The sequence below is a fragment of the Tympanuchus pallidicinctus genome, unplaced genomic scaffold (genome assembly GCF_026119805.1).
Source record: "Tympanuchus pallidicinctus isolate F22 unplaced genomic scaffold, pur_lepc_1.0 scaffold19, whole genome shotgun sequence".
NCBI lineage: Eukaryota > Metazoa > Chordata > Aves > Galliformes > Phasianidae > Tympanuchus > Tympanuchus pallidicinctus.
The window spans coordinates 10822355-10847437 of NW_026294710.1; the positions used below are offsets into that span (position 1 = coordinate 10822355).

Here is a 25083-nt window from a genome sequence, read left to right on the forward strand (position 1 = left end):
AGGAGTGGAAATCACGTCAAAAATAGGACAGCCAGCAGATTCTTTCTGCTCCTCTTGACCTTACGTTGATTCCTTGACATGGAAAGTAAAACCTCAAATCAAATCATCAAGTTTTTAGCAATTTTTTCTGTATAGTTTTTTCATCTGAAAAGTTGAAAGATCTCTTCAGAGGGCTGTAATGTTCTCCTCGGTTCTAGGATTCTTCAGTCATTTTTGTCCTATACAATCCCATTCTATGAGTAAAAGTCAAAACATTGCAACTGACTGCATACACCTGTGCTGCAGATGAGGCTGGAATCAAAGGAATAGTTTAGGACATCCTGATGTAAAGGAACACTGCTGTTGTGAAATATTGCTGAATAATTATGTTTAATTGATTAGTTCTTGATCTACATGTAAAATAAATTAGTAATTACACAAAGCAGATTATTGTCAGAAAAAAAACTAGGATCAGTCAGAATGAGGAGGGAATGTTTTGAAAGTAACAATAAAATCGTAACTAGGAAATTGCCAGGGATAATCAGGATGACTTGAAGTATGTTGCAAGATAAAGCCTTTATTTAGTTAGCTGATTTCGTGGCATTTTGAAATACACATTACTCAATGGCTGATCTGATTGAGGAAATACTGTGTGACTATTCTTGAGTATGTGTAAAAGTGTGCTGAATTTTCCGTATTTTCACCAGGAAAAAAAAGAACTATGGTTTCTTTACGTAATGAAAATAATCCAATATTAAGAGATTAAATGAAATAAAAGATGAACCTAACAGCTGACTGAACTGTCCTTTGGATCCAGTACGCTTTGTCGTAAGTCACTTGGCTGCCACAGAGGTGCAGCCAACTAGCTGGAGCGACACAAAGCAGCAAGGAATTAAGGCAACTTTGTTTCTCCAGCTACAATAATGTCAGAATCAGCTCGATCGGGTTGCTCAGAGCCCCGTCCAGCCTGACCTTGAATGTCCTCAGGGACAGAGAATCCACCTTCACTCTGGCAATCTGTGCCAATGCTTCTCTACCCTTACCATAAAAAAAAACATTGGAACAGTGGTCCATAGCAAACAAACAGATACTCTCAGTCTAGTTGTAGATTACCAGCCCCAGAACACCCCCAAAAGAGGCTTGCAACTTACTGCAGATGGAGACTACAGGAGCTTTTGAGTCCTTGAGGTATTTTTTTCTACTTCATGCCTGAGCAACATTAGCAGTACAGGATGGAACAGTTGTTTTGCAGCTACTGGATCCTCCTACACATTCTGTGGATAACTAGAAGGCTTTGACCTAAAGTCACCTTGTCCTAGTTTCTAATTCACTTTTATGCAGATGTGATTGCAGGATCACAGCCTCGGTATCCAATCTGGCTAATACTTTCATAAATGAAAACCACGAGATTTACTGATCCGAGTAATCTTAATTGGGCTTGTTTGCAGGAGAAGCTCATTCGGCATGCAGCAAAGAGGGAATCTCTCAACAGACACACAAGAAGCAAAATGAGAAATACTAAGGAAGAAGGGGGTGTGCTACCTTGTCAAGGTAGTGTCAAGCATTCAGACTAAAACATTGTTTTGAATTGTGCATGTTCCTTTAAGCAAAAAAATCTAATGCAGAAGAGGAAGAACTAAAAAGAAAAAAAATAACAGTTGATAAAGTACTTTTTTTTCATAGTTTACATCCCAAAATGCTTCACAAAATTGAATAAGGAAGGAAAAAAGAACTTTTTATTTTGGTAGCACATTCCAATGGCGAATGCAGGATAAGACCCAGCACGTGAGCTGGACACTTCACGAAGGCCTTACGTTCCATAAAATTCTCCTACTGTCCCAATACGGATGAGAGTCAAAAACCACGTTTCAGCAGTGCTTTAAGTCTGATAAATAAAGTTAGCAGTTAGCGGACAGGAATCAGCAGATTGTTTGAGACAAAATATATATATATATATTTGTACACAAAATTTAGGCGCACTGCTTCTTGATCTCCAATCTGACTTCACTGCGCTCTCCCAGAGATTAATTGGACCCATATAATTTAGCAAACAGCATCTGACATCCAACTACCTTTGCTGCTTCAGCATTCACCCAAAAATATGTAAGGCAGGATTTTAAATAGTACGTTAGCCCAGTTTCCTCTTACAAAGTCTTACAGCAAAGTTTAGGAAAATTCCAAAAGTAGCATATTGATTGCCTCTGGGATTTTCCACTTAGCAGTTTAATAGAAAATTACACCCTTACCCAATCTGCGAGGTTTCCATAACCTCCCTCATGAATTTAATTTTCCAGAGTCTAATAAATTTTTACCATTAGGCATATTTTCTGATATTGCTTCACCATTAAGCCCATTTCCTGATCTTGCTTTTTTGGAACTGTGGATACTCTCCATGCGGTGTTTGGACAGCACCTTCCACAGGTGAGTTCAGGTCTGTGTCTACAAGCACCGCTACGATACAAATAATATTGCTAATGATCGTTATTGTTACTATTAACTAGTATTAACATTCACATTTGTTTTCCTCTGAGCAATTTTCTAACCCCAAGCGATGGGGTCAGTCAATACAACTGGAGCCAGTGGAATTCTCCTGGGCTCCCTGATTAGACCAAGAGATTGGCTTCTGCTCAAGTGTGCCCATGTAGCTATCTATCACTTACTCCTCTCCTTGTCACAACAGCCTGGCCGCATTTAAAACACAAGATGAAGACTGGGAGCTGTGTTTTGGTTAGCTGTAAGAGTCTGAGCGCTCTGTAGGCATGCTTTGCTATGAAAACTATAGCTGTACCAGAAATGCACATAGTGTAATGTAAGTGAAATAAGTGAGCCAGAAGCATGGCTGGAAAGCATCAGCTGGTGGATAAAGCACTAAGTTTGGCTGCGTCTGAATCATCCATATGGCTGCGCTGACCTACTGGGTGATGGTCTGAGGGCTGGCAGGTGCTTCTGCGGAGGACTGGGACTTCTGTTATGGGATGTCATGTTTAACTACTGAGTGTGAATGCCGGTGTCAGGGCTCAGCGCGCTCCTCACCGCACTGCAATGCCAACAGGCACACGGCTGTAACGAGCTCGTGGGCTCCAGCCCAGCCCTGCTCCTGGGGTTCATAAGCTGGATTTTGCCCAACTTGCACAGCAACAACTTCGACCACCACAGAGTTCACAGGCTGGGATCGCCTCCTATCACCCCGAAAGTTGCCCACCGGCCCTGAGCGAGCGGCGGGCCCGGGGCAGGCCCTCAGGGAGCCCCGAGGCGGCGCAGGCCGCGCCGAGGGCCGCCGCTCCGTCGCAGTAGCCGGGCACCTTTTGCCCGCGGGCAGCCGGGGCCGCGACGCCGAGCAGAGGCCCTCAGCTCGGAGGGAGCGGCGGGGCGAGAAGCGGCGGCGGCGGCAGAGGGAGCCAGCAAGCGGCTGTGTGCAGGGGCGGGCGGGAGGCGGGGGACACAAAATGGCGCTGCCCTCTCGGCCCCTCTCCCTCCGGCCACCCTCCGGCCCCACGGGGCCCGGCCAGCCACGGGGCCAACAGCCTCCCCGGCCTGGCGCGAGGCGGCGGGCGTGCGGGCCGGCTCGGCGGCGGGCGGGCGGGCGGCGGCCTGCGGAAACCGGCGGGGCCCGCTCGGCGGGGCGCGCCGCCTTCCCCCAGCAGGTGGCAGCGGGGTCCCGGTGCCGGCGGCGGCAGAGCCATTGCGGGCCGCGCACCCGGCGGGGGAGGCGGCGGCGCCGCTGGCCGGCATCGCCCCGGGCTCCCCCCCGCCGCCGCACCCCGCTTCCCCTCAAAGTTTGGGGCGGCCTGGGCGGGCGGGCGGCGCCGCGGGGAGGCGGGGGGGCCGGAGCGAACTTGTCCCGAATCCCTTTATTTGCAGTTGGAGCCGAAAGCTTCCCGGGCTGCGTTTATTTTGCTGATTAAAAAGACGGACCTTGGTCCTGCGGCTCCCCGCCGCGCGGCCGCCCTCCTTGCTCCCCTCGTCCCCTTTTCCTCCCTCCTTTCTTCCTCCTCCTCCTCCCTCCCGCCCGCACCATGGAGTTTACGGAGAGGAAGAGAAGCAGGAAATCCCAAAGCTTTAAACTGATCAACGAAGGTAAAGTGGCGGCGGGGAGGGGGCGGCTTTGTGCCGTCGGTCTGTCTGTTTGTTTGTGCCTGGAGAGGACTTTTGCATAAACGGGGCCGGGTTTGGGATCGGGCTGTTATGAAATGTGCGTGCTTCTTTCCCTTCAGCTCGGCTGTGTCTCCTCGTATTTATTATTTAACTCTGGAATCAACTCTCCCAAGCGTTGCAGCTCTGCTCTTCTTTATTTCGTCTTGTTTTTACCTCCCTTTTCTCTGGTAAAATACGTATGCGTGTATGTGTGTGTGTTCTGCGTTCTTCAAAAGGGAGAAAATAACAACAAGAAAAAGCCACCCCCAAAGGTGGACGTGTTTTGTTTCTTTCCAAGGAGATCTACCGAATAAAGTTGGATCGCGTTTCATTGCAAATCTTCCTTGTAGGGGGGAAAGGTGAAATGGAGAATTTGGCGAAATAATGACACTTGGGCAGCACCGGAGCTCTTTAGTATTCAACTCCTGTGGGTTTGTTGTGTGTGTGTTTTCCTCCTCTACACACGTATTTCAAAGCGAAGCCCCACAGAGGTGGCTTGATTAAAATCCACGCAGCTAATTAATTGTCCGTGGGTGAGGAGGAATTGCTGGCATGCAACTTGTTCGCTTGGTCCGTCCTTGCTTTTCAGGGGAAAAAAAAAAAAAAAAAGAAAGACTATTTTATAAGAGATCCCTGGGAAAATATTTTGGATTCATGTCGGGAAAGAAACGCAGCTCTCTCATTCAGTCCTCTGTGTGTTTTTGTGTTTTGTTTTGTTATTTTTTTTCTCTCAAAGCTACAGCTGCTGGAAGTCATTTTAACAGGTGGACTTCCAGCCCCAGGGTTGGTGTTGGCTGAGTATGCTGTGCTGCTCCAGCTGATTGCCTCTTTTGTCCTCATTGATTTGGTGGGAGAATTTTTATTTTTCCCCTATTTTTTTTTTTCCCTTTCTTGAAGTCTTGAGATGAAATATCTGGCAGAAACGCTGCTTGTGTGTGTCGTGCATGCCAAGTTCAGGGCAGGTGACTGCTTTGGGATAATGTCACGCTTAGGGACGAATGGGGGGTGACTTTTGGTACTTGCTGAACTGGGGGTGAGGTCTTTTAAAGGAGTGTGGCAAAATCAGATGAAAAGAAAGGAAATGTGAAGGTGGAAATGAGCTCGCTTGAAATAACTGCTTTAACTCTAGGAGGGTCTGGAGCACTGCACATGCTGCTGCTCAAAATAGAAGAACAATGACTGGTCAGACTTGTCTGAAATTCATTGGAGGTTTTGTAAACATCAGCAGAGCCACCGGAGGGGTTCATTTCTATCAGGAATAGGTTTGGTTTGTGGGCTTTCTCAGCATCAGATGTTCTGAGGCAGTTTGTGCAGTGATGGAAAGTGAAACGTGCAGGCAAACAAAACTGAAATTGAAGCCTTGGTTTTATTTCTCTCCTGAAAGTGCTGTAGAAAGAACATGTGCTCTGTCACAAATGTATTAATAGCGTGCAAATTCTCAGTTCTAACAGGATTAAATATTCCTCAGTGTGTAAGGTGATCTGTTTAACTTTGTTTTAATTGGATAAATTCATTTATGGTGGTTAATTATTAGCAGTTCTTACTTTATCTGGGGTCTGGTTTTGGATGTAGAAATTCAAGTAGAAAGGCATGCTGAAAAAAGCACATCCTGGAGAAATGTGTTCGCACTTTGAGGGTGGAGGGCATAAACATCACATTTTGTATGTGAGTCTGTTCTCACATACCCTTCTTCTATCACAGTTGATTATGAATATAATTATGGATAAATAGTTGTCTCTTGTAATTGGCCTTTGCCTCTTGCTGGAGTCGCTCAGTAATGTCACAGTTTAGTGTTTACTGTTGTGAAATTGATGTGGATTTCACAGCGCCTGGACTGTGACACGAGGCATAAGAAGGAAACCAAAGAGAAAATGGGATGCTGGAGCGGTCTGTTTGTAACACAGTCTGTTAATAACCCTTGCATATGAGGTGCTTAGTCTGTCCCCAGAAGCTTCAGAGCACCTGATCAGTGTGATGAGCAGTGAGCAGCTTGAGAGGGACTGCACCTCTGGGGTGCAAAGCAGTGACTTCCAGGCTGCAGCTGCAGGGCAGAAGAGGACGGTGCCCAGCTGGACACACACAGAGAAGTGCTAGAGGAGAAACCACGTGTAAGCTGTATGTCTGAGGTGTACACATGTGTAAGTCATCTAATTCTGAGTTCCTGTGTGTGTGCTCTGAGCAGAACTTGCAAATAAGAAAACTTGAAGAAAAGCTAGCGGGCTCTGAGTGCAGTCTGCATAAATTCTATACTTACAGCCTTTACTTCCTCAATACTGCAGCTCATATTTCACCTTTACCCCATACATGTCAGGCAGCCCATACACTTTTCTCCCTCTGCGTGGTTCAGAAAACCCCAACACTACTTACTTGGTTAGCACCTCACTGCTGACTTCAGTATGTTCCTTTCTTTACCTTTTTTTTCCCCCAAACTTGCTGACATGTCTTTCTTTTGTGGTGCTGCATTATACTTGATTCTGGTTTACTTACTGGGCTGTTCCTCCTTTTGAGCCATCAAGACAGTCACACTATGCAAATAAACAGCGTGTAACAAAAAAATGTTTGACTTGTTGGAGACCTTTAGAATTCTGTAGCTGATTGTTTCATCAGAAAGGCAGGTGTGTTCCTCTACAGAGGAGGAGCTGCTGGTTCTGCCCTTCCTTTTTCTTGTGCCTTTCAATTGAATCCCTCCAAATGCTCTTCCAGGAGTTAATCCCCACCTCACTTTTTGTGAGGCAGGTAAACGTAAGAGCTGGTTTTCAGAGGGGCTAACAGAGTGTTGGGAGGGCTTCAGCTCTACAGGGCTTGGTGATGAGGCAGCTATTTCAAGACACTGAATATATTGTTCAGTCTTGAGTGACTTGCCTAAGGACAAAGTGCGTGCGGGTAGCAGTCAGAAATAGAATCCAGGAGAGTTGCCCTTAGATATATATATATATATTTTTTTTTTGCTTGTAATTACAATTCTTTCTGTATACACATGTAAACAAAGCTGTTTTTACTGCACACATGCTGATGATTACAATGGAGACCCTCACAGCAAAATATTCATTTGAAATATATTTAATTTTTTTGTGTGTGTATCCTGTAACACCTCTGAATATAAGATGCTAATATGCATTTTTAGGGTCGTAGTGGACATTAGTTTCTGAGCCTCCTTTCCTCAGAATTCAGAGGCTGTTGACATTGGGGTATGGCTGAAAGATGCACCTCTGATGTATATTGCTGATTTTCTTATTGAGGTGAAGTTTGGAAGTTTTCCTGGTTTCTAGGAAGGTGGAGTTTTCACTGTATATCTCCTTTCTGTCTGTAAAGCAAGAAGCTAGATAATTGGCATCTGGTGGGATAATTTGCTGTGAAAATGAACACAGTAATTTAGGACAGGCATAGCTGTTCCCTGAAATCTGTGAAATATTTTATCTGAGCTCTCCAGTGCGAACAAAGTTGTTTTTATTTTTATTTTTTTTAGGAGGTGCTGATACAAAGTGCATTTTCTGTGGTTAATTTGATGTACACGAAATAAACTGTAGATACATTGATAAATTATGCAGTAAAACTGTAGCAATGTGTTCAGTGTTCATTTTTTCCAGATCACTTGAGTTCTAATTTTTTTTATCGTTTTTCATTCCAGATTACCATCATGAGATATATAAGATCTCTGACTACAGCAATGATGTTAATGGGGAGACCAAAGAAACACAACCCATTTCTTTAGGTATGTGCTCGTGTTGATTAATTTCAGAGCAACGTAGTGTGGCCATTTGCAATTAGGGAGGGAAAAAAAAATCTCTGTGCAAGCACAGGAAGTGCCTGCCATTGTTTAATATGACATTCTTTTCAAGACCCTTTTATTCTCCGAATTGCCAATATATCCTTTATTAATGCTGCTAAAAGTTGTAATTTCAGACGTAAATGTTTATTAGTGTCTACACACAGTGCTAATTATCACTCAGTCAGAGAGCCAGATGCTGACTCTGCAGTTTTGCAGCTCTGTGCTCACCCCATTTACATTGCATATTTGCTGGCATGCTTCACTGGCAGTAGTTTGTGTAATTGGGGTATTACATCTTTGACATCTGGATAACAGAAATTCAATTTCCAGGAAGCTGCTATTTGTTTGGTTTTGCTTCTGCCTTGGGTGGGATAGAGGATTAATGTGCTGTCTTAATGTAATGTCCTTTCACCTCTGTAGGCTGCTTGCTAATCCTGCCATGGGAAAATTAAATTAAATCAACAGTTAAAAATGTGTAAAGAAAACTGAGAAGTAATATATAGTCTGCAGCAAGATGTATAGTACAGCATGATAGGACTAGTTATCTGTGAGCCTTTATTTTTCCTGCCTGTGTGCTTCTTATCCTCCATAACTCTTCTGCTGTAGAATGTATCTTCCTGGTTCCAGACCCTCTCTATCCCATCAGGACCTCTTCTGGATGCTGAACCTCTTTGTGAAAAGACAATGAGCAAAATTCAGAGGAATCAGAGCAAAGCTTTGAACTGCAATAATGACTCTTACCATACAAAGCAAACTCTTGATCGCTGTGCTCAGGCTTTGGACAAAGCAGATGCCTTCAGAGCAAGAAATTTGGGGCTGTCTGACTCTCCTTAGCTGGAATGCAAGCCTAAACAGTTTTTTAAGGGTGATTTAAGGTTTCTGCAGTCTGTGTGTGTTGCCCCCTAGAGTCAGTGAGAAGCGCTGGTCCTGAGCGTGTGAAGCAGCACCTGAAGTTGAGCTGCGGCTAGAATGCCTTTGTCTCCTTAATTCACTGTGCCATCTGCTCTTCTAGAGGTCAGCAGCAGACAGAGAAAAGAGGGACATCCTGGACAGTGTGGAATCTTGTGATGGTTAGAATATTTACTCAGGGATGAGAGCAGTGTTAAATTTCCTTCTTAGCTTCTCACCATTTGAATTTTGAGCAAATATTACTTCCCTACACTCATTTCCGGGGAGAAGTGTGAAGATGGCCACTAAACTTTGTTTGCATTCTGTGCTGTGTGTTTTTGGTGTGGTCTTATTTACTTTGAATGCTTTTTCTTCAACCGTAAGCCATGAAGAAGCTTTGGCAGGAGTTAGGCATCTAGCTGTTAAAGCCAGCAGACTTCTAAGAATGTACGGGAGTTGGTGCTGACATTGGTGCAACAAGTCAGACCAAGTCATTTGGTTTAGTTGCATCCTCTCCTGAGTATTTGTTTATCTTCTGAGGACAGTCTTGTCTGGTTGAAGCCCAGAATTGCAGTTCTGGAGCCTATCTTCAGCTGCTATGAAAAGAAGGTACTTATTTTCTAGAGATGTCCCGAGTTTTCACTTTCCATTGATTTGACACAACTTATAGCTGTGCAGGATTTGTGAACTGAGAGCTCACTTGGCTTTCTCTGCTTTGTCCTCAGTAGCTTACATTGACGTCTACTTTTATCTGGATTCTTAATGACAAAGGCAGTGATCTGAGATGCGGGCAAAGCAGTGGCAGGACCTGAACTCAGCTGAAATGCTTAAATTCTGAGCTCCCACCTTTCCAGAGGAGAACTGAGGTGGCTGGGTGTGGCATTCCAGTTTTTCTTCCAAAAATTCTGTGTTGCATGGGATAATTTTTCATTCTCCTCCAGGGATGATGGGAGAATGATGCCTTCCCAAGCTTGGTGTGCAGCCTAATAACCATTAAGGCTGGAAAGACCACTAAGGTCATCCAGTCCAGCCATTGGCCCACCATGCCCACTAAACCATGTCTCTCAGTGCCACATCTTCCCTTTCCTTGAACACCTCCAGGGATTGTGACTCTACCACCTCCCTGGGCAGCCTGTTGCAGTACCTTACCACTCTTTCTGAGAATAAATAAAGACAAGTCTCAAGTTATAATCCCTGCTTCACTTAATTTTGAAGATTTATGCCAAAAATCAACCTGGAAGTGTATCCACACAAGTGCTCTGCTGTTGCTTAGAGTCAAGTTTGTTCTCTGATGGAGGTGTTTTAACTGATCCATGAGATGACTACAGCTGTTGAGGCCTCAATACGATGCAGCCTTTAGTATGTAAATGGCTGTTAAAATATGTCACTGAAACTATTCACTGCAGAAAAGGGGAAATGTTAATGTCATTTTACAAATGAAGCATTGAAGCTTTCTGGGATGTAATGTGCACGTTTCAGTTGTGTGCTCAAGAGATGTGCCCATGAGAAGAGGGGAGATTCCAAGGTAAATCACAGAATTGTAAGGGTTGGAAGGGAGCTGTAGATATCACTGAGTCCAACCCCCTGCAAAGCAAGCTCCTGCAGCAGGCTGCACAGGTGGGCATCCAGGTGGGTCTTGAGTATCTCCAGGGAAAGAGACTCCACAACCTCCCTGGGCAGCCTGTTCCAGTGCTCCATCGCCCTTACTGTGAAGAAGTTCCTTTACATATTGGTGTGGAACTTCCTTTGTTCCAGTTTATGGCCATTTCCCCTTGTCCTGTCCCCACAGACTGCTGAAAAGAGGTTAGCTTTTTCCTTTTGACTCCCAAACAGATGAGTAAGTTGACGAATTCTGTTTGTCTGGAAAGCTGCGTTGAACCTAGAGGATACTTTTTTTTGCACACACGTGGAAAAGATGGCTTTGTGTAAAAGGGGCTGTGAATTAGAGGGAGCTTGGGCTCAAGAGCAGAGTGGAGCTGGAAGCAACTTCTGTTGGCTACGTGAGTGTGAAGCTCAACTACTTTTAAATGGAGCCTGGTTAGCTTATGAAGTTTAAGCTTCCATGTGTGATGCAGAAGCTGTGGGAGATGTGGTAACCTGTCATCTTTTCTGATCCCTTGCTCTGTTAAGATGATAAATGAGAATTTGCATCTTTCTGAGCAAAGGATGCACAGCCTCTGCAAAATTTGGGATCAATATATTGCTACTGTGTTTTGTAGGCAAGGACTGCTGTCTTTTATGTTTTGGAGGGAGGGTTCATTTGTCTGAAATCAGGAGAGTGCTCGGTCTGAAAAGAAGGAGGCAGCCCAGAGTGAAGTGCTTAAACCTTGGATATGATGGAGATTTAAGACAGACCTGTTTTCAGCTTTAACCGGTGATCAGCATCAGCATTCTGTCAGACTTGGAGATACTGACCCATGAGGGGACATGTTCTATGGACAGCCCTGGTTAAAGGTGGCTTGTCTGTGATTATCTTTTGCATATACCACATTGGATAAGGTTTTTGTTTTTGGTTTGTTGGTTGTTGTTTTTTTTTCTTTTCAGTCATAATATTTTATTATCAACACAAAAAGAAACGGAAATATAATATACCTCCAGGCTGAATGTTTTTACAATGCTTTCAACTTGAAATTCAGGCTCTATGTTTGAAAGGTTAATGTAGAAAACTAATTATATTATCCTGGTAACCAAATGTGTGATGAGACATTTGTCTGTGTAATTAACAGTGAAGAACTTTTATAGTTTCATAAAATTGAATGCTACACACAGTGTGCTTGGAGCATTTGTTTTGGAGAGATGTCCAAAGCAGAGATGTTTATGACTGATATAAAGTGAAACTGAAATGTGCTGTAATGCAGGTGTCTGTGCATTTTACAGCATTTCACATTGTTGAAATGGAAGGCAGCAGATTAATAACTTGACTGTGTCATGATAAAATAAAGAATGTGTTCTTGGAGCAGGGAAATGATGCATAAGTTACTCACTAATTCCAAGAATTTATTCTGTCCTAGAAATAATATCCTTTGCAATTTATTCATAGAGGAAGAAGTTGACTTCACTGTGAAGTTCCTTGGTACTTTTAATAGAATTATATCCCAAGTATGATTGTTGCAATAATTGCTTCTATAATTAAGACTGCACAAAAGATCATTTGAACATATATAAAATAAACTAACCATACAGAGCATTTCCCTTTGGGGTTGAAGTGTGATCTTGACCTAGGATATTTCCAAGAAGAACTTGGTGCACGTCTGTTATTATTACTTTTAATTATACAACCCCAGTGGTATATAAATGCTCACTTGTAGCTTCATGAGATCTGATCTACCTGATACAGCTTGGCATGGAGTTTGCAACTTCTGCTTTGGATCTTGCTGGGCACTGCTGAAACAGTTGGACCAAACAACTGTTCAGAAGAGTTATTTTGTTGAGGTGCTTCTTGGGTCGCTTCTGATTCATCCCCCAGCAGTGCATAATGCCCGAAATTCTGAATGGTCCTGGACTCTGACCCTTGGCTTTGATTCTGTGGATCAGTTTGCATATACTGATGTTTGGGATGTTTACTGGGGGGATGTTTATTAACCCCCTGGGCCTTTCAGCAGGTGGAGGTATCGGTAAACCCCCGTGTTTCATGCTTAGGTTTGGAGTGGGGTGAGGCCTAATTTCAGGGTGCTTCCCTTTACCTGAAGATACAGTGCGGTGCTTTGTGTGATGGCATGAAGAGAAGTGTTTCTAAATGACATTTTAGAGCAGTGGTAAGATGCCTTAACTAGGATTTCTTAACTATCTCTCTGTCTACTAGGGATAGTGAAAGTCTCCATCTCATAACTCACATTCCTTGCCTGTCCCCTGACTGCATTTGTGACAGCTGCTCTCCCTGTTGACTTGGGTCTTAAGATATTAATTTGAAAAGCGTGTTGTTGTCTGTGCTGCTTCACTGTAGGCTCTTATGTGCCAGCTTACGTGGGGATTGCTTCTTTGACAAGTGTGCACTTCTCCAGTCAGGTTGGCTACCATTGCCCAATTCACGTTATCCACAGAGCAGTCACAACAACTTTCCATTTGATTTTGGAAACCTTTGATCTGATAAGGAAGCATGCACGTGGCTCCTCTGTTTTCTCTGTGCTGAACATCACCATTTTCAGTTTCAGGAGCAAGATATAGCAGCAAAAAGAGCTGTTTGAAAGCTGGAATTTGATACGGATGTAGTTTTGCTGAGAAGGGCTGCCTAACTTTCTCCTAGGCTAAGTGTTGTTCTCTAAGGAGCCGTTTGAATACCATGTGATACTCACAGCAGTGCTTTGGTCACTGCAGGCTGTGCACTGAAGGCGTTTGCCTCCCCCATTCCCTGCAGGGCTCTGAATTAGCCCTCACAAGTTCTTCAGATGCGGGCAGCTGAATTTTGCTGGCCCTGCTCCAGGCAGAGCGGCATTCAAGCGGTGCCTAACGAACTGGCATTTAATATGTTTGATTATATAACCTGCATGCTCTGTTGCAATTAGTTCTGAGCTCTTGAAACTTCCATATGCGCCGCCTTGTTCTTTTCCCTCACCTCTGAAGCCCTGTTTCATTACAAACCAGGCACATACTGTCAGCTCACATGTGTTTGTCTAGCGGCCTCTTGCTGCTTTTCTTACCCTCAGTGATTTCTGGACTCGTTCACAGTTTGACACAAGGGTGGCGGTCTCTGAGCTACAACATTCCTCCCGTGGGCAGCCTGATACGTAGCCAAGGAAGGAAGTTTTCCTTAGGAATTGTTTGCCAGAATACAGGATAAAATCTGACTTTTTATGAGGTCGACCAGGCGTGAATATTTCCCAAAACATTTATCATAAGTGCTAAAAAAAAAAAAAAAATAAAAAATAAAGAAAGAAAGAAATGAACTTCAAAATATTGAAATCCTCGAGCCAAAAGAGTGTTTGTGTATGTCAGAGGGGAAAAAAGATGTTATACAGCCTATCGGCCAACCTTCGCTCCACTCATTCATACATCCAGTTCAGAAGATGTACATTAATTACATATTTGGTTACCACTGTTTTTTGCTGGAATATAATTAATGTTTTAACATATGGGTGTGCTTGCATGCCATTTTGTCACTGTAGGTTGCGCTTTGATAGTATTTGGCAAGTTATTTGGAAAACTGTGATCTGTTTGTAGGCATTTAGCCATATTTGTGTATTAAGTTTAATATGCATAATAGAGGAAAATGTTCAGAAATATAGGAGCAAGAACTGAATTAATGAATTATCAATGATACTTTATTAACTAAGGTTGTTAACAGTTCTGTTAACAGATGTCAGTCATTACTAGGACACTTGTTTCAGATTTGTGCATTTGAAATCTGGAGCTTTCAAAGCAGTACGCGTTAGCATTGCACGTACTTTCAGTAAGGCAAGTGATTGAATTTAATTTAGGGAAAGATTACTTTTTATGAATAATTGATTTGGAATTTATGAAAAGATTTTTGTCTTTTGTTGTTTTATAAAATCAGAATCAGACCATCTGAAAAAAAGTTTGTATTTAGATGGCCATCATAGAAATGACTATAATAGTAACTTCTTACAGAAATTGCTAATTCATTTCTGTTACTAACATGTTCACCTGTAAGTTCCTAAACAGGGCTGTAATTTGCCACGCTTATCTATTTTGAGCAATACTTAGCAAATGAACTCATTGCTTTGAAATAAAACCAAAGGGATTATTATGGACAATCTAAATAGCAAAACCTTGGCCTTCAGTCTGCTGGTAGGAGGCCTTCCCACCTCCCCAGGAGTGCTGAAGAATCCTCAGTGTGCCCCCATGTGGCTTCCCCAAGAAGGCTAGAATACATGCCAGCATGATGGAAAAGTCCCAAAGAAGGAAGAGAAATGGAATTTTGGCTTATGGGCTGGGCTGCATACTCCAAACACTGTTCCTCCCAGTCCTTGCTACAGTCTCAGGAGGTTTTTGCAGATGGGTGATAGAATTATTTTATTTTATTTTTTTCAGTGCTTTGGTATCCTGATCAGCATTTGGAAAGGAGGGCTGGCTTTTAGAGTCATAGAATAGCTTGGGTTGGAAGGGACCTTAAACCCCACCCAGCTCCAGCCCATGCTGTGGGCTGGCTGCCCCTCACCATCTCAGTCTGTCCAGGGCCCATCCAACCTGGCCTTGAACATCTCCATGGATGGAGCATCCGCAACTTCTCTGGGCAGCAGCACCAGTGCCTCCACTCTGCATAAAGAATTTTCTTCTAATATCTAATCTAAATCTCTCTGCTTTTAGTTTAAAACCTCTTCCCTAGGATGTAGCAGTTTGAGCTTTGTTTTTTTCTTGGCACCTGATGTTCCTTTTTTTTTTTTTTATTTTTTAAACTTATGTTGTTGTTATCTGTGAAGATGATGAGCAGTGGAATTGCTGGTAGCGGAATGCTGTCATTGGGCTCGAGCTAGCAGCCAGCTGAGATAGAATCATAGAATCCTTAGAGGTGGATGGGACATCTGAGAGCCATTTAGTCCAACTGCCCTGCAGTGAACAGGGACACCACAGCTAGATCAGGTTGCCCAGGGCCTGATCCAGCCTGGCTTTGGAAGTCTCCAGGGAAAGGGCATCAACCACATCTCTGAGCAACCTGTTCCAGTGCCTCACCACCCTCACTGTAAAAGACTTTTAATTTATATCCAACCTGAATCTCCTCTCTTTGAGCTTGAAGCCATTTCCCCTTGTTCTGTCACAACAGACCCTGCTAAAGAGTCTGTCCCCTTCTTTCCTGTCGGTCCCCTTTAGATACTTGAAAGGCCACTCTTATGTCACCTCACAGCCTTCTCTTCTCCAGGCTGAACAGCCCCAGCTCTCTCAGCCTGTCCTCATAGGAGAGGTGCTCCATCAGTGGATCATTTTTGGCTCTCCTCTGGTTGCACTCCAGCAGGTCCACATCTCTCCTGTACTGAGGACTCCCCATCTGGACGCAGTACTCCAGGTGAAGCCTCACCAGCACAGAGCAGAGAGGCAGGATCAGCTCTCTCATACTGCTGGCCACGTTTCTTGTGATGCAGCCCAGGATACAGTTGGCTTTCTGGGCTGTGAGGGCACATTGCTGGCTCATGTCCAGCTTCCTATCCACCAGTACCCCCAAGTCCTTTTCAGCAGGGCTGTGCTCAGTCCTTTCATCTCCCAGCTTGTACTGGTAATGGGAGAGTGAGAAGTTAAATCTGTTTCAATGACAGCATGTGCACTGAGGCAGATGGTTTTGGGAAGGCTGCTGCAGTAGCTGGGCAGTTACAAAATAAAAACCACAAAAAGATGGAGAAGTCATAACTGGGTGGCATGAGTGAATGGGTTGTTGTAAACTTGAGTGCTACAGGCTTTGCCTAATATTCAATATTATGTTTTCAAGGACCTTCCTTCCAATGAGAAGACATTTTTGGGAGGAGAAAAAGCAGTTCATAAATGGGAAGTCTCCCCATTTATATTAGGGATCAAGAGATCTAAATGCAAAGATATACTTAACCTGAGCTTCCAGCAAGTTCTTTGTTTGTTGTGATACGTATGTAGTTTTTTTTCTGTTTGGAGACAAATGGCATGTGTTCATGTCATTATAGAGGAAGACCTCTATAAAAAGAAACATGTGACCTGAATCAAGGCAGAATAGGCTCAATTAATATTTTATGTAATTGGGTAAGGGAAATTTAATCTTTCAGACAATGAGTCACCTGACCAGCAATGGTGCATACAGTCACTAAACCCAATAGAAGAAAGTGGGTGGGAATTCTTTTTGATCCTACCTACATGTTGCTATTGAAGGCCAGTGGGAATTGCTAACATAAAGCTCTGGGAGAGCTTTAAGGAAGGGAGTGATGGTAAGGGATTTTATGGGAGCATTTGGAACTCAGGGGTGGCTGGAACAGGCAGCCCTCAGCTTAGAGCCAGGAGTGAACTGTAACTGTGATCCCATGGTGCTCCGTGGCCTCTCATTTCCCATTGAGGCTGGGAAGTGAAACAGTGAACCCCTGGCTGGCTTGAGTCCAACGAGTGTCATTTGTTAATTAAATCATACACACACATAAATCTGCAGACAAAACAGCAAAATACACGTCATGTGGAACTTCCCCACAGATGGCTTTTTCTCAGTGCTTCAGCTGGAGCGAAGACAGCATTCTAGTAGCTCTGCATGAGGCTGACAGCTATTTTCGAAGTTCAGACCAGAAGCTTTCCTGAAAGCCACCCACTTTTCCTGCTGTGGTTGGGGTGGGTTAGAGCCAGCTGGTTCTGTGCCAAGCGGAACCAGGGTGTCGGGTCAAGTGGGAGCTGCACTGATTCAGCACGGGCGAGCTCTGACCGTACGGCTCGCTTAGAGGCCCTGTCAGCAGCTCCCTCTCTGGGTGCTACGTGTCCCTGGGCATGCTGAGCTTGGCCAAAGTGTGCTGCTGCTTTTTTAACCCCTAACTGGCTTAGCCAGCTATCTGAGCATGTGCCTAAGTTTAAGCAAGCGAGTGGCACTGTTGAATTGATAAAATAGTTGACGTGCCAGGCATTAGCACACTTTCATGTGTTTTGTTGTTGTACTGGAGCCGGTGCACGCTGCCGTTGGGATTTTGGAGAGTTTTGTTTTTATTTCTCCTGAAATTTTCTATCTTTCCTAAAAATCAGTTTGTCTGGGGAAGTGGGAATGCAAATTGGTTTGGGGACACCAAGTATTACTGTACCAAGTACGCTGTGTAGGAAGAGTCGATCCATCAGTTTCTTGATCTTTGTTATTCCATTTGCTTAAGATGTTTGATTTTTCTATTACCATTAAAAAAGAGAAGCTTCCTATTTCAGCAGTGGTTATGAACACCTCCTTATTACTAGTGAAATGTAATGTATGCTTTTATGAGCAAAATAGCTACTATCTACTCAAAACATGTATATTCATTGTGCGATCAGCAGTTTCCTACATAAAACTAATACTTAAATGGAGCCAGGAGTATTAAAGTATGTAATTGTTATTATTTAAATGTCCTGGATTTATTTGAAACAGACACATTTTTCTTGTATGCGTTTTCATTTTGTGCCCATAATCTACATTTTGAAGACATCCAGCAGTTAGGCTGTGTACAGTTATACGTTATTAGCTGCTTTTTAATTTATTCCTGTATAATCTGGCAATATTAAATTCTGTGAAGTAAGGAACTGATCCTGTTTATTAAGATCAATAGATGCAGTGTTACACTCTGTGTATGTGTGTTGCGATTACTTTGTGTTTTTTCCTTTGTAGGATCTATTCTTAAGCATATAGCAAACTGATACATAAAGGTCTGATTCCTTAGGCTGTACTCAGAAAATATTCAGTGATGTCAATGCCTGAATAGGATCAGTCTCTTAAAAGGATAGAGTATTTGAAACTGCTCTAGCTATTATTATTTCCTTCTGCAGAAAAATAATCTTGCTCATCAAAGCTTTAGAAATGGCATGAAGAAAGCCAAGTTCAGCAGGTCTTTTAACCAAGATCTCAAGCATTGCTGTGTTAAAGCGTAGCCCAGGACGTACCCACTGCTGTTCAACCGTGTCTTTCTCTTTTTTATTTATTTACTGTTGTACTCCAGCAGCTAGAAACGTGCTGGCATCTAAAATCACTAATCTCAACCCATTACCGTTTTTGCTAATTTACAGTGATAACTGTGGCTCTGTTTTCATTAGGAGATGAAAGCCGGGAAATTAAAAAACAAATTACAGGGATGAGAAGATTACTGAATGACAGCACTGGAAGAATCTATCAGCGAGTTGGCAAAGAAGGAGAAAAACTGAAGGAGGAGCCCCAGGATTTAGACTTAGCCTGGGCCCAGCGCCTGGATCCCCCTGAGGAGTCTGAGGAGAGCCTTCATCCTTGTGAGAGCGACGCGTGGAATGAATTATCACCCCAAGATAACCATTTTTCAGGGCAATATGGAACTCGATCCAAAACGTTCCAAAATCAGACACGAACCATGGCATCCAATGGTATGATCTCAACTAGATACTAAGAATAGTGCTTTTTTTTTTTTCTTTTCCCTTGTGCTGCACTAAGTTTCTGCCTTTGTTCTGATGATTTATGATACTGCTGCACTGAAATCAGTTGTAGTTCAGAGTCAACAAAATGGGCACATAGTTATCACTTTGGAAAGGTGTGAAAGCGGGCATAGTGCTTTTTGCTACCATCTGTTTTAGGTTTTAAAACGGATTCCTGGTGATAGGACAAAATTACTCAATTCTGTTATATAGGCTTAATTTCTTTACTTCTTAAAACAGCTTTGGCCATTGTTATTATATTCATACCTAATTAAATGTCAAATTCTACCACTCCTCTTTGCAATGAGTAATGTAGCATTGTTGTGACACTTCTTGTGGAGCAGGATTCTAGTTCACTGTCATAAGCTGATGGAATCAGGCTTACAACTCTTTGCTGAATTTAAGGTACAAAATCCCAGTGTAGCTACAGGGTCTTATTCTGATAGCATCACTGGAGACGAGAGAGGACGGAGCCTACCTATGAATAGCATGTACAGGACAGTGGTCCATCTTGTTCTGGCAGAGAATTCTATATTAAAGTAAGGGGGGGGGAGGAGGTGTCCTTTGAATTCATTTCTCTTACTGTCATCAGTACCAGAAAGAACAAAGGTTTTTCTACCAGAATCTTGAAGGTCTTCTTTAACAATCCAAATTAAGGTTTTTCCTCCAGATATTCAGCCTTGCACTTAGAAGGGTTTTCATATTAAAGGAGCACCTCAGTTCTGTCATCTGGTAGGCAAAAAAAGGATATTATATAGATTACGCTTTCTGTAGATTGCAGTTTCTAGTTGACTCTGAAGGTATTCAGACTTCCTGTACAGTTATGTGTCCTTATCTAAAGGCAAACACGCTCCCATTGCTTGTATCATACAAAAAAAAGTTCTATTGTTATTCTCAGTACTGCCCTATAGAAGTGTCATCCCTGCACTGAAAGATACACAGACTTAAGTTTCACAGGACTGAGTTTGTTTCTCCCTATAGACAGTGATTCACTCAGCTGTACCAGGTGATGTGGAGAAAGGTTGCAGTAACTCATGCTAGGTTTGTTTGTTTTGTAACACTTACTTTAAAAAAAAAAGAAGGGGGGGGGAAGAAAAAAAAGACAGCTGCTATTTAAAGATACAGTGTAACTTAGAGTCAGATGTAGGGGCAAAGAGGGACCTAATGCTTGTTTTAGACTTGAATGCAAAATCCAATCTATGCATACTGTGGTGGGATTTTAAGTGTGGAAGGACCTGGCTCCCTCTTTGGCCTGAGAGTTCGTGGGCACCTGCAGGGACAATTCTCAGCATGCATAGAAGTGCCTGAGCCTGCACAGCTTAGGTGCCTGTTCCTGGATCCAGAAAGTAGGTGGAGCAGCACCTATTTCCCCCTCAGGGGCCTGATTCAGCATGTGAACTAAACCATGTTGATGGGATTTGGCCCCATCTGCAAGAAAATGTCAGCTCTTCAGTATTCTATATTTTCTGTATGAGGAGAAGAGATTTTTGGCTGACTGTTGATTTCCCTCAATAAGCTCTGAGAAAGTCAGTTGGGGTTGAGTGGTCTCACTGTCCCTGCAGAATGGATGCCCACATCTCCCATCTGTTGGGGAAGTGCGCTGAAGGAGCCCGGGTGGAGACACCTTTCACCCCTCCCTTTGCAGCTCTTCTGCTGCAGAAAGGAATGTAATCTTTAGGCTATTACATAAAGCTGGGTGTGGGCCCTCTCCCCTGGCCACCTTTGAGTGGCGGCTTGCCCAGTTCTTTGAGGGCAGATTACAGGTTCTGCCTCCATCTGGGTGTTGTGGATCTTGCTGGGCAGTCTCTCTGCTTGGGTTGTGGTGCCCAGTCTGTCAAAAGAAAGCAAATGACATGGGCTGCAAGTGATCTCTGTGAGTGCTCCTCATCTAGCACAGTTTTCTGGGGACAGAAGAGCACTGTTCAGGGCACAGGATTATAACCTAGGCTTGTCAGGCTTAGGTGGTGACTGGGGAGATATCCAGGCCCCTATAGCTGGTGATATGAGTAAAGAAACCATTTCTGTCCATTGGATAGATATTGGATGGGAAGCTAAGGTTTATATTCACTGTAGGCTGCCTGAATTACTCAAATTTGAATGTAATGGGCATCTCAGATGATCTAGTATTTACTTGTATGGTGAATGTGGTTCAGGAAAAGGCTGGAATTAATGTTCAATAAATGCTGGTGTAGAAGGCAGTTGTGAAAAAGATACTGGCACAGAACGGGCAAAAAAGAGGGAAGGAGGAATGAGCAACAGAAGGAAGAAAAAGCAAAGCAAAGTGATTTGTTCCAAACTGGACTTAAGGCAGCAGTTCTGCAAGTCAGGATGTCAGGTCGATGTCTGTGACCCGCTGATTTTAGCAGAAGCATCTTAGGGCTATAAAGAGTGATAAGCATGCCTATCCAATTACAGCCACCAGACTCGAGTCTGTCTGAAATAGTTTCACTTCTTCGGAACTGTAGGTAATCTGGCAGTGATGTAGCAGCTGGATTTCTTTTTTTGGTTACGCCAAGACTGTTTGCAATGGATTTCACTTGTATGCTTTTCAAATATAAACTTGCATAGCAATATTACACTAAATGAATTTACTCTCAGCAGATCCAGCTGTAAGAACCACTGTCCTGGGCTACTTGCTGCACACACAGGGGAAGCAGTGTAGTTCTGTGATGTATTTCTGTCTTCTCTCAATCATATGAGCCAGTATCAAATTCACATGCTGGCTAGCTTCCAAAAGAGAAGGAGATGGCTCTTTAAAGACTCCTTCATAAAAATAAAAAGTCTGTTCTCTTTTTGAAATTAAAAATTGATTTATAACAAGTTGAAAAGGGTTGCTTTTGTCCTCTAAAAATGATAAAGGTAGTGCTTGGAACAATGACTGAGAACACTCTACAAGATGTTTCTTACAAAACAGAAGCTGATCAGAAGAGGGAGGGTAGAAATAAAATAAAAAACCCTCATGAATATGTATGAAGTCAGTAGAACCCTGCTTTGATTTGAAATATTGGTGGTCTCTTTTCCCGTTTCCAGTATCTATGGTAGATTTACATGGGTAATTTCTATCAATGCTAATGGGGATTATAATGTAAATCCCCCATGCCTCGGTGGGAAAATAGACCTTTTGGTTTTCCATCGGGAGCCTCAGTGCTTGCGTGCTTTCATTAGGATTGTGTTACATTGCAACAAGGAGGATGTACAGGTATTTAGTGGTGGAATTGGCTTTGTCCAATTTTTATGAGTAATTCACCACAGTGTAGAGTTTTTGTTAAGAAGAAAACAAAAGCCAGGAGCCCTGTCTCCCTCTGTAGTCTCCCAGATACTATCTCCAGAGTCCCAGTTTGAATACTTGATTCTGATGAAGACATAAGTCTTATCCTAAGGAACATATTAATCCAAAACAACAGAGAAGTGAGAAAGGTATAGCCTGGAGGAAGGGATGAATAGGATTTTCTTACTGTGCATTTCTCTAATTAATAAACTTCCCTAATTTTCTGGGACTCTATGTTTCTGGGAAACATGCTCCATTTCTGCCATGCCTGCTTGTCTTAATGGAAAGCACAGAGTTATGCTGATGCTATTAAATTTGAAAGTAGTCTTGACCTTCACATCTGCTTTAAAAAGTCTACATCAACAAATAGGCAGAAGGGTGTTGGAGCCAAATTCAAGGGTTCTGAGTTACCTGTTGCAAAGCTTAACAAGTACAGAAAGAAAAAAAAATGTTACAGAGGGCTAAAAACACTTCATGAGCCACTCAAAGGAGGAAAATCCAATCTATGCCCCAAGGAGCTTTCAGTGTGAAAATATAGGATACAAAGGAAGGATGAGTTCAAACTAAGCAGGGTTGTGCTGAGTCAATAATCCAGTTTTGTTTTAGCAGGAGTCTTTCAGATTTAGTTTCACATGTAACCCATTTCTGGGAGAAAAATCACCACTCTTCTCAGGTATGATGGATTTTGCATAACGCCTAACAGGCTGAATGGAAGTGGACAGAGAACAAGAACCTCGGAAAGGGAGTTTTGAGAAGCATAGGGCACACTGAAAGACCTAAGAAAGGGTTGGATCAGTTCAGCTGGGGCTAAGTTGCCATTAGCCATTGCAAATGAAAATTGAAGTCAGAGAATGTGTGCAGGTCTGACATCAGTGGAGCTCTGATGAAAAGAATGCAAACCAAACCTAAAAAGGTATTAATAACTGGTTTGGCTTCAGAGGAAAGCAAAAGTAATAATGAAAAAATGGAAGGATTTATGAGCAAAGATAAAATGAGTTGCTGGTGTTCACTTTAGCTAAGAAATGATTAAAGGGCACCTGATAACTGTCAGGATATAGGAAAAAAAAGGGAAATACACCCTCTGAAGTCCACCACATGTGACACCAAGTGAGATGATTTTTGTTCCATCCATTCATGTATATCTTCATTAAGTGATCATCCCTCCTCTTGCATGCTTTGACAATCAATAAAATAGCCATCAATTTAAATGATGCTAAGCACATTCTGAAATGAAGGGAGGTACAGTCCATCTGGCCTCAGTTTCAAGCAGATATTGCTAGGAGTTTTATTGTATTTTGGATTTGTTTGTTTGTTTATTGCTGTATTAAAGCCATACTGTTATTTCAAACTAAAGCACAGGATACAACTGTTCAGGTAAAGCTTGAAAACTTCGAGCTGTTACAGCCTGTCCTAATTGAGGACCTACTGTGCCAAACATCTGGAAGCCAAGGCAGTAACAATATCATTGGAAAGAGGTAGAACTGTGTAAATTCAGTTAAATACTGGTAAAAGCTACTACAAAAGGAGAATCTATTCAAATACAATGTGAATCATCAGAGAAATTTCAGAAAACCCATCTTGTAGGCTGCAGTATTGGAAAACATGCCATTAGAAACAATTCCACATTTGGTGACAGAGGAGCAAATCTGAAAGATTTCCTTGCTGGTGGTTCATTTCTAGTCTGCTATTTTATTTTTTTTCTTTTTATTTTTCTCTGAATAGAAGATTTTATTTTCATTCTCAATTCATGTGGTAAAGAATCACATGCAACATTCAAGCAGTTTAAAAGTTCTAAGGCCCCCATTGAATGTGCACTATAAACCTTTATTACGCAGCCTGTCTTCATTCTTTGTAGGACTGCTCTGAGAGATGGGCTTTTTTGTGCGTGATAAAGTGAGTATGTTTATAATGAGGTTTGGTGCTATTGTTATTCAGGATGAACTAGCCTGACAATAGAGAGCCCTGCTGTGAAGAGTGCATTGTATTCAGGCTCTGAGCCATCCCCTACTGTATATAATTGCACACACTAGCAATTGGATAAAACCTAGCAGCCTCTTCCTCTTAAAGGACCACATAGAAAATTATTTGCTTTTTTGCTTTGGATCTAATTTCATGATCAAGTGTATTGATAACAGCTTCAAATGCTTGTGGGTCATTTTTATTTTTATAATATTTGTGGGTTACATAATCTCTCCCCTATTTCTTTCCTCTCTCTTTCAGGAGAAATCCCAATGGTGAATTCATCAATTGGACCAAACTGCTGTACTTGTAATTGCCAGTCAACTCTACAGGCTATTCTTCAGGAGCTCAAGACCATGAGGAAACTGATCCAGATTCAGTCAGGTACAATGACCAGTCCCATGCGTGTCCATGACTGGCATCTCCTTGTTGGAGAAATGGCCTGGTAGAAAGAAGTCTGCCCTGTAGGTAGAAAGAAGCAGAACCTGAGTTGTTTTCTGCTTTAATGACACATTGTTCAAAGTGAAATTTGCACAGGCTCTGTGGAAATGTGATTTTTATTTCTCAGGGCCCGATCCTTACCCATAACAGGAGACATTAACTTTTAAGAATCTTTCGTGGCTAAATTTGAGAAGACTAATGTGTGTCTAGGTGCTGTAGTAATGGAGGCTGAACGGTAGGCCTGGTATGCTTAGATGCCATAACTGCCCCCAGTTTGTGTGTATTTGTTCAGAACTGGGAGATGCTTCTTTACCTGCCACTACCTAGTTCACTAACATTAGGGAAAACAAAACTAAAACAAATTTGGAAGGCAACTTGAGGTTACTGTATAACATTTCATTTAAAGATCTTTCAAGTTCCAGCTTCACGATAGCCTAAGCTGAGCTAGCTGCTGTACGTTGTGGGCTCTCCTGTTCTTCAGGCTGGCTTATCAGCTCCTCTGTTGAGCTATGTTCAGCTTCCAATGGGGCTAGCAGGAATCTGTTTGTTGGGGAACACTCTGAGGGCTGGGTTTCTGCTGGGTTACGAGCTGTGCAGTGCCAGAAAAGCATTAGAACCAGATGTTCAAGAAATGTTTAGA

At 42.8% G+C, this 25083-nt stretch overlaps 1 protein-coding gene across 4 annotated transcripts in view; it reads left to right on the forward strand.

Annotated features, from left to right (window-relative positions):
- Positions 1-3757: 3757 nt before the first annotated feature.
- Positions 3758-25083, forward strand: part of BEND7 (BEN domain containing 7) — a 46656-nt gene continuing 25330 nt past the window's right edge. For 2 of the 4 annotated variants that reach the window (XM_052681239.1, XM_052681240.1), the window contains exons 1-4: positions 3760-4056; positions 7742-7825; positions 18428-18727; positions 24264-24386. In XM_052681239.1, the coding sequence (XP_052537199.1) occupies positions 3996-4056; positions 7742-7825; positions 18428-18727; positions 24264-24386 (568 nt within the window). In that variant the 5' untranslated portion in view covers positions 3760-3995. Of the gene's footprint in view, positions 4057-7741; positions 7826-18427; positions 18728-24263; positions 24387-25083 lie in introns of all 4 variants that reach the window. The other 2 variants (XM_052681241.1, XM_052681238.1) reach the window with 2 other exon arrangements.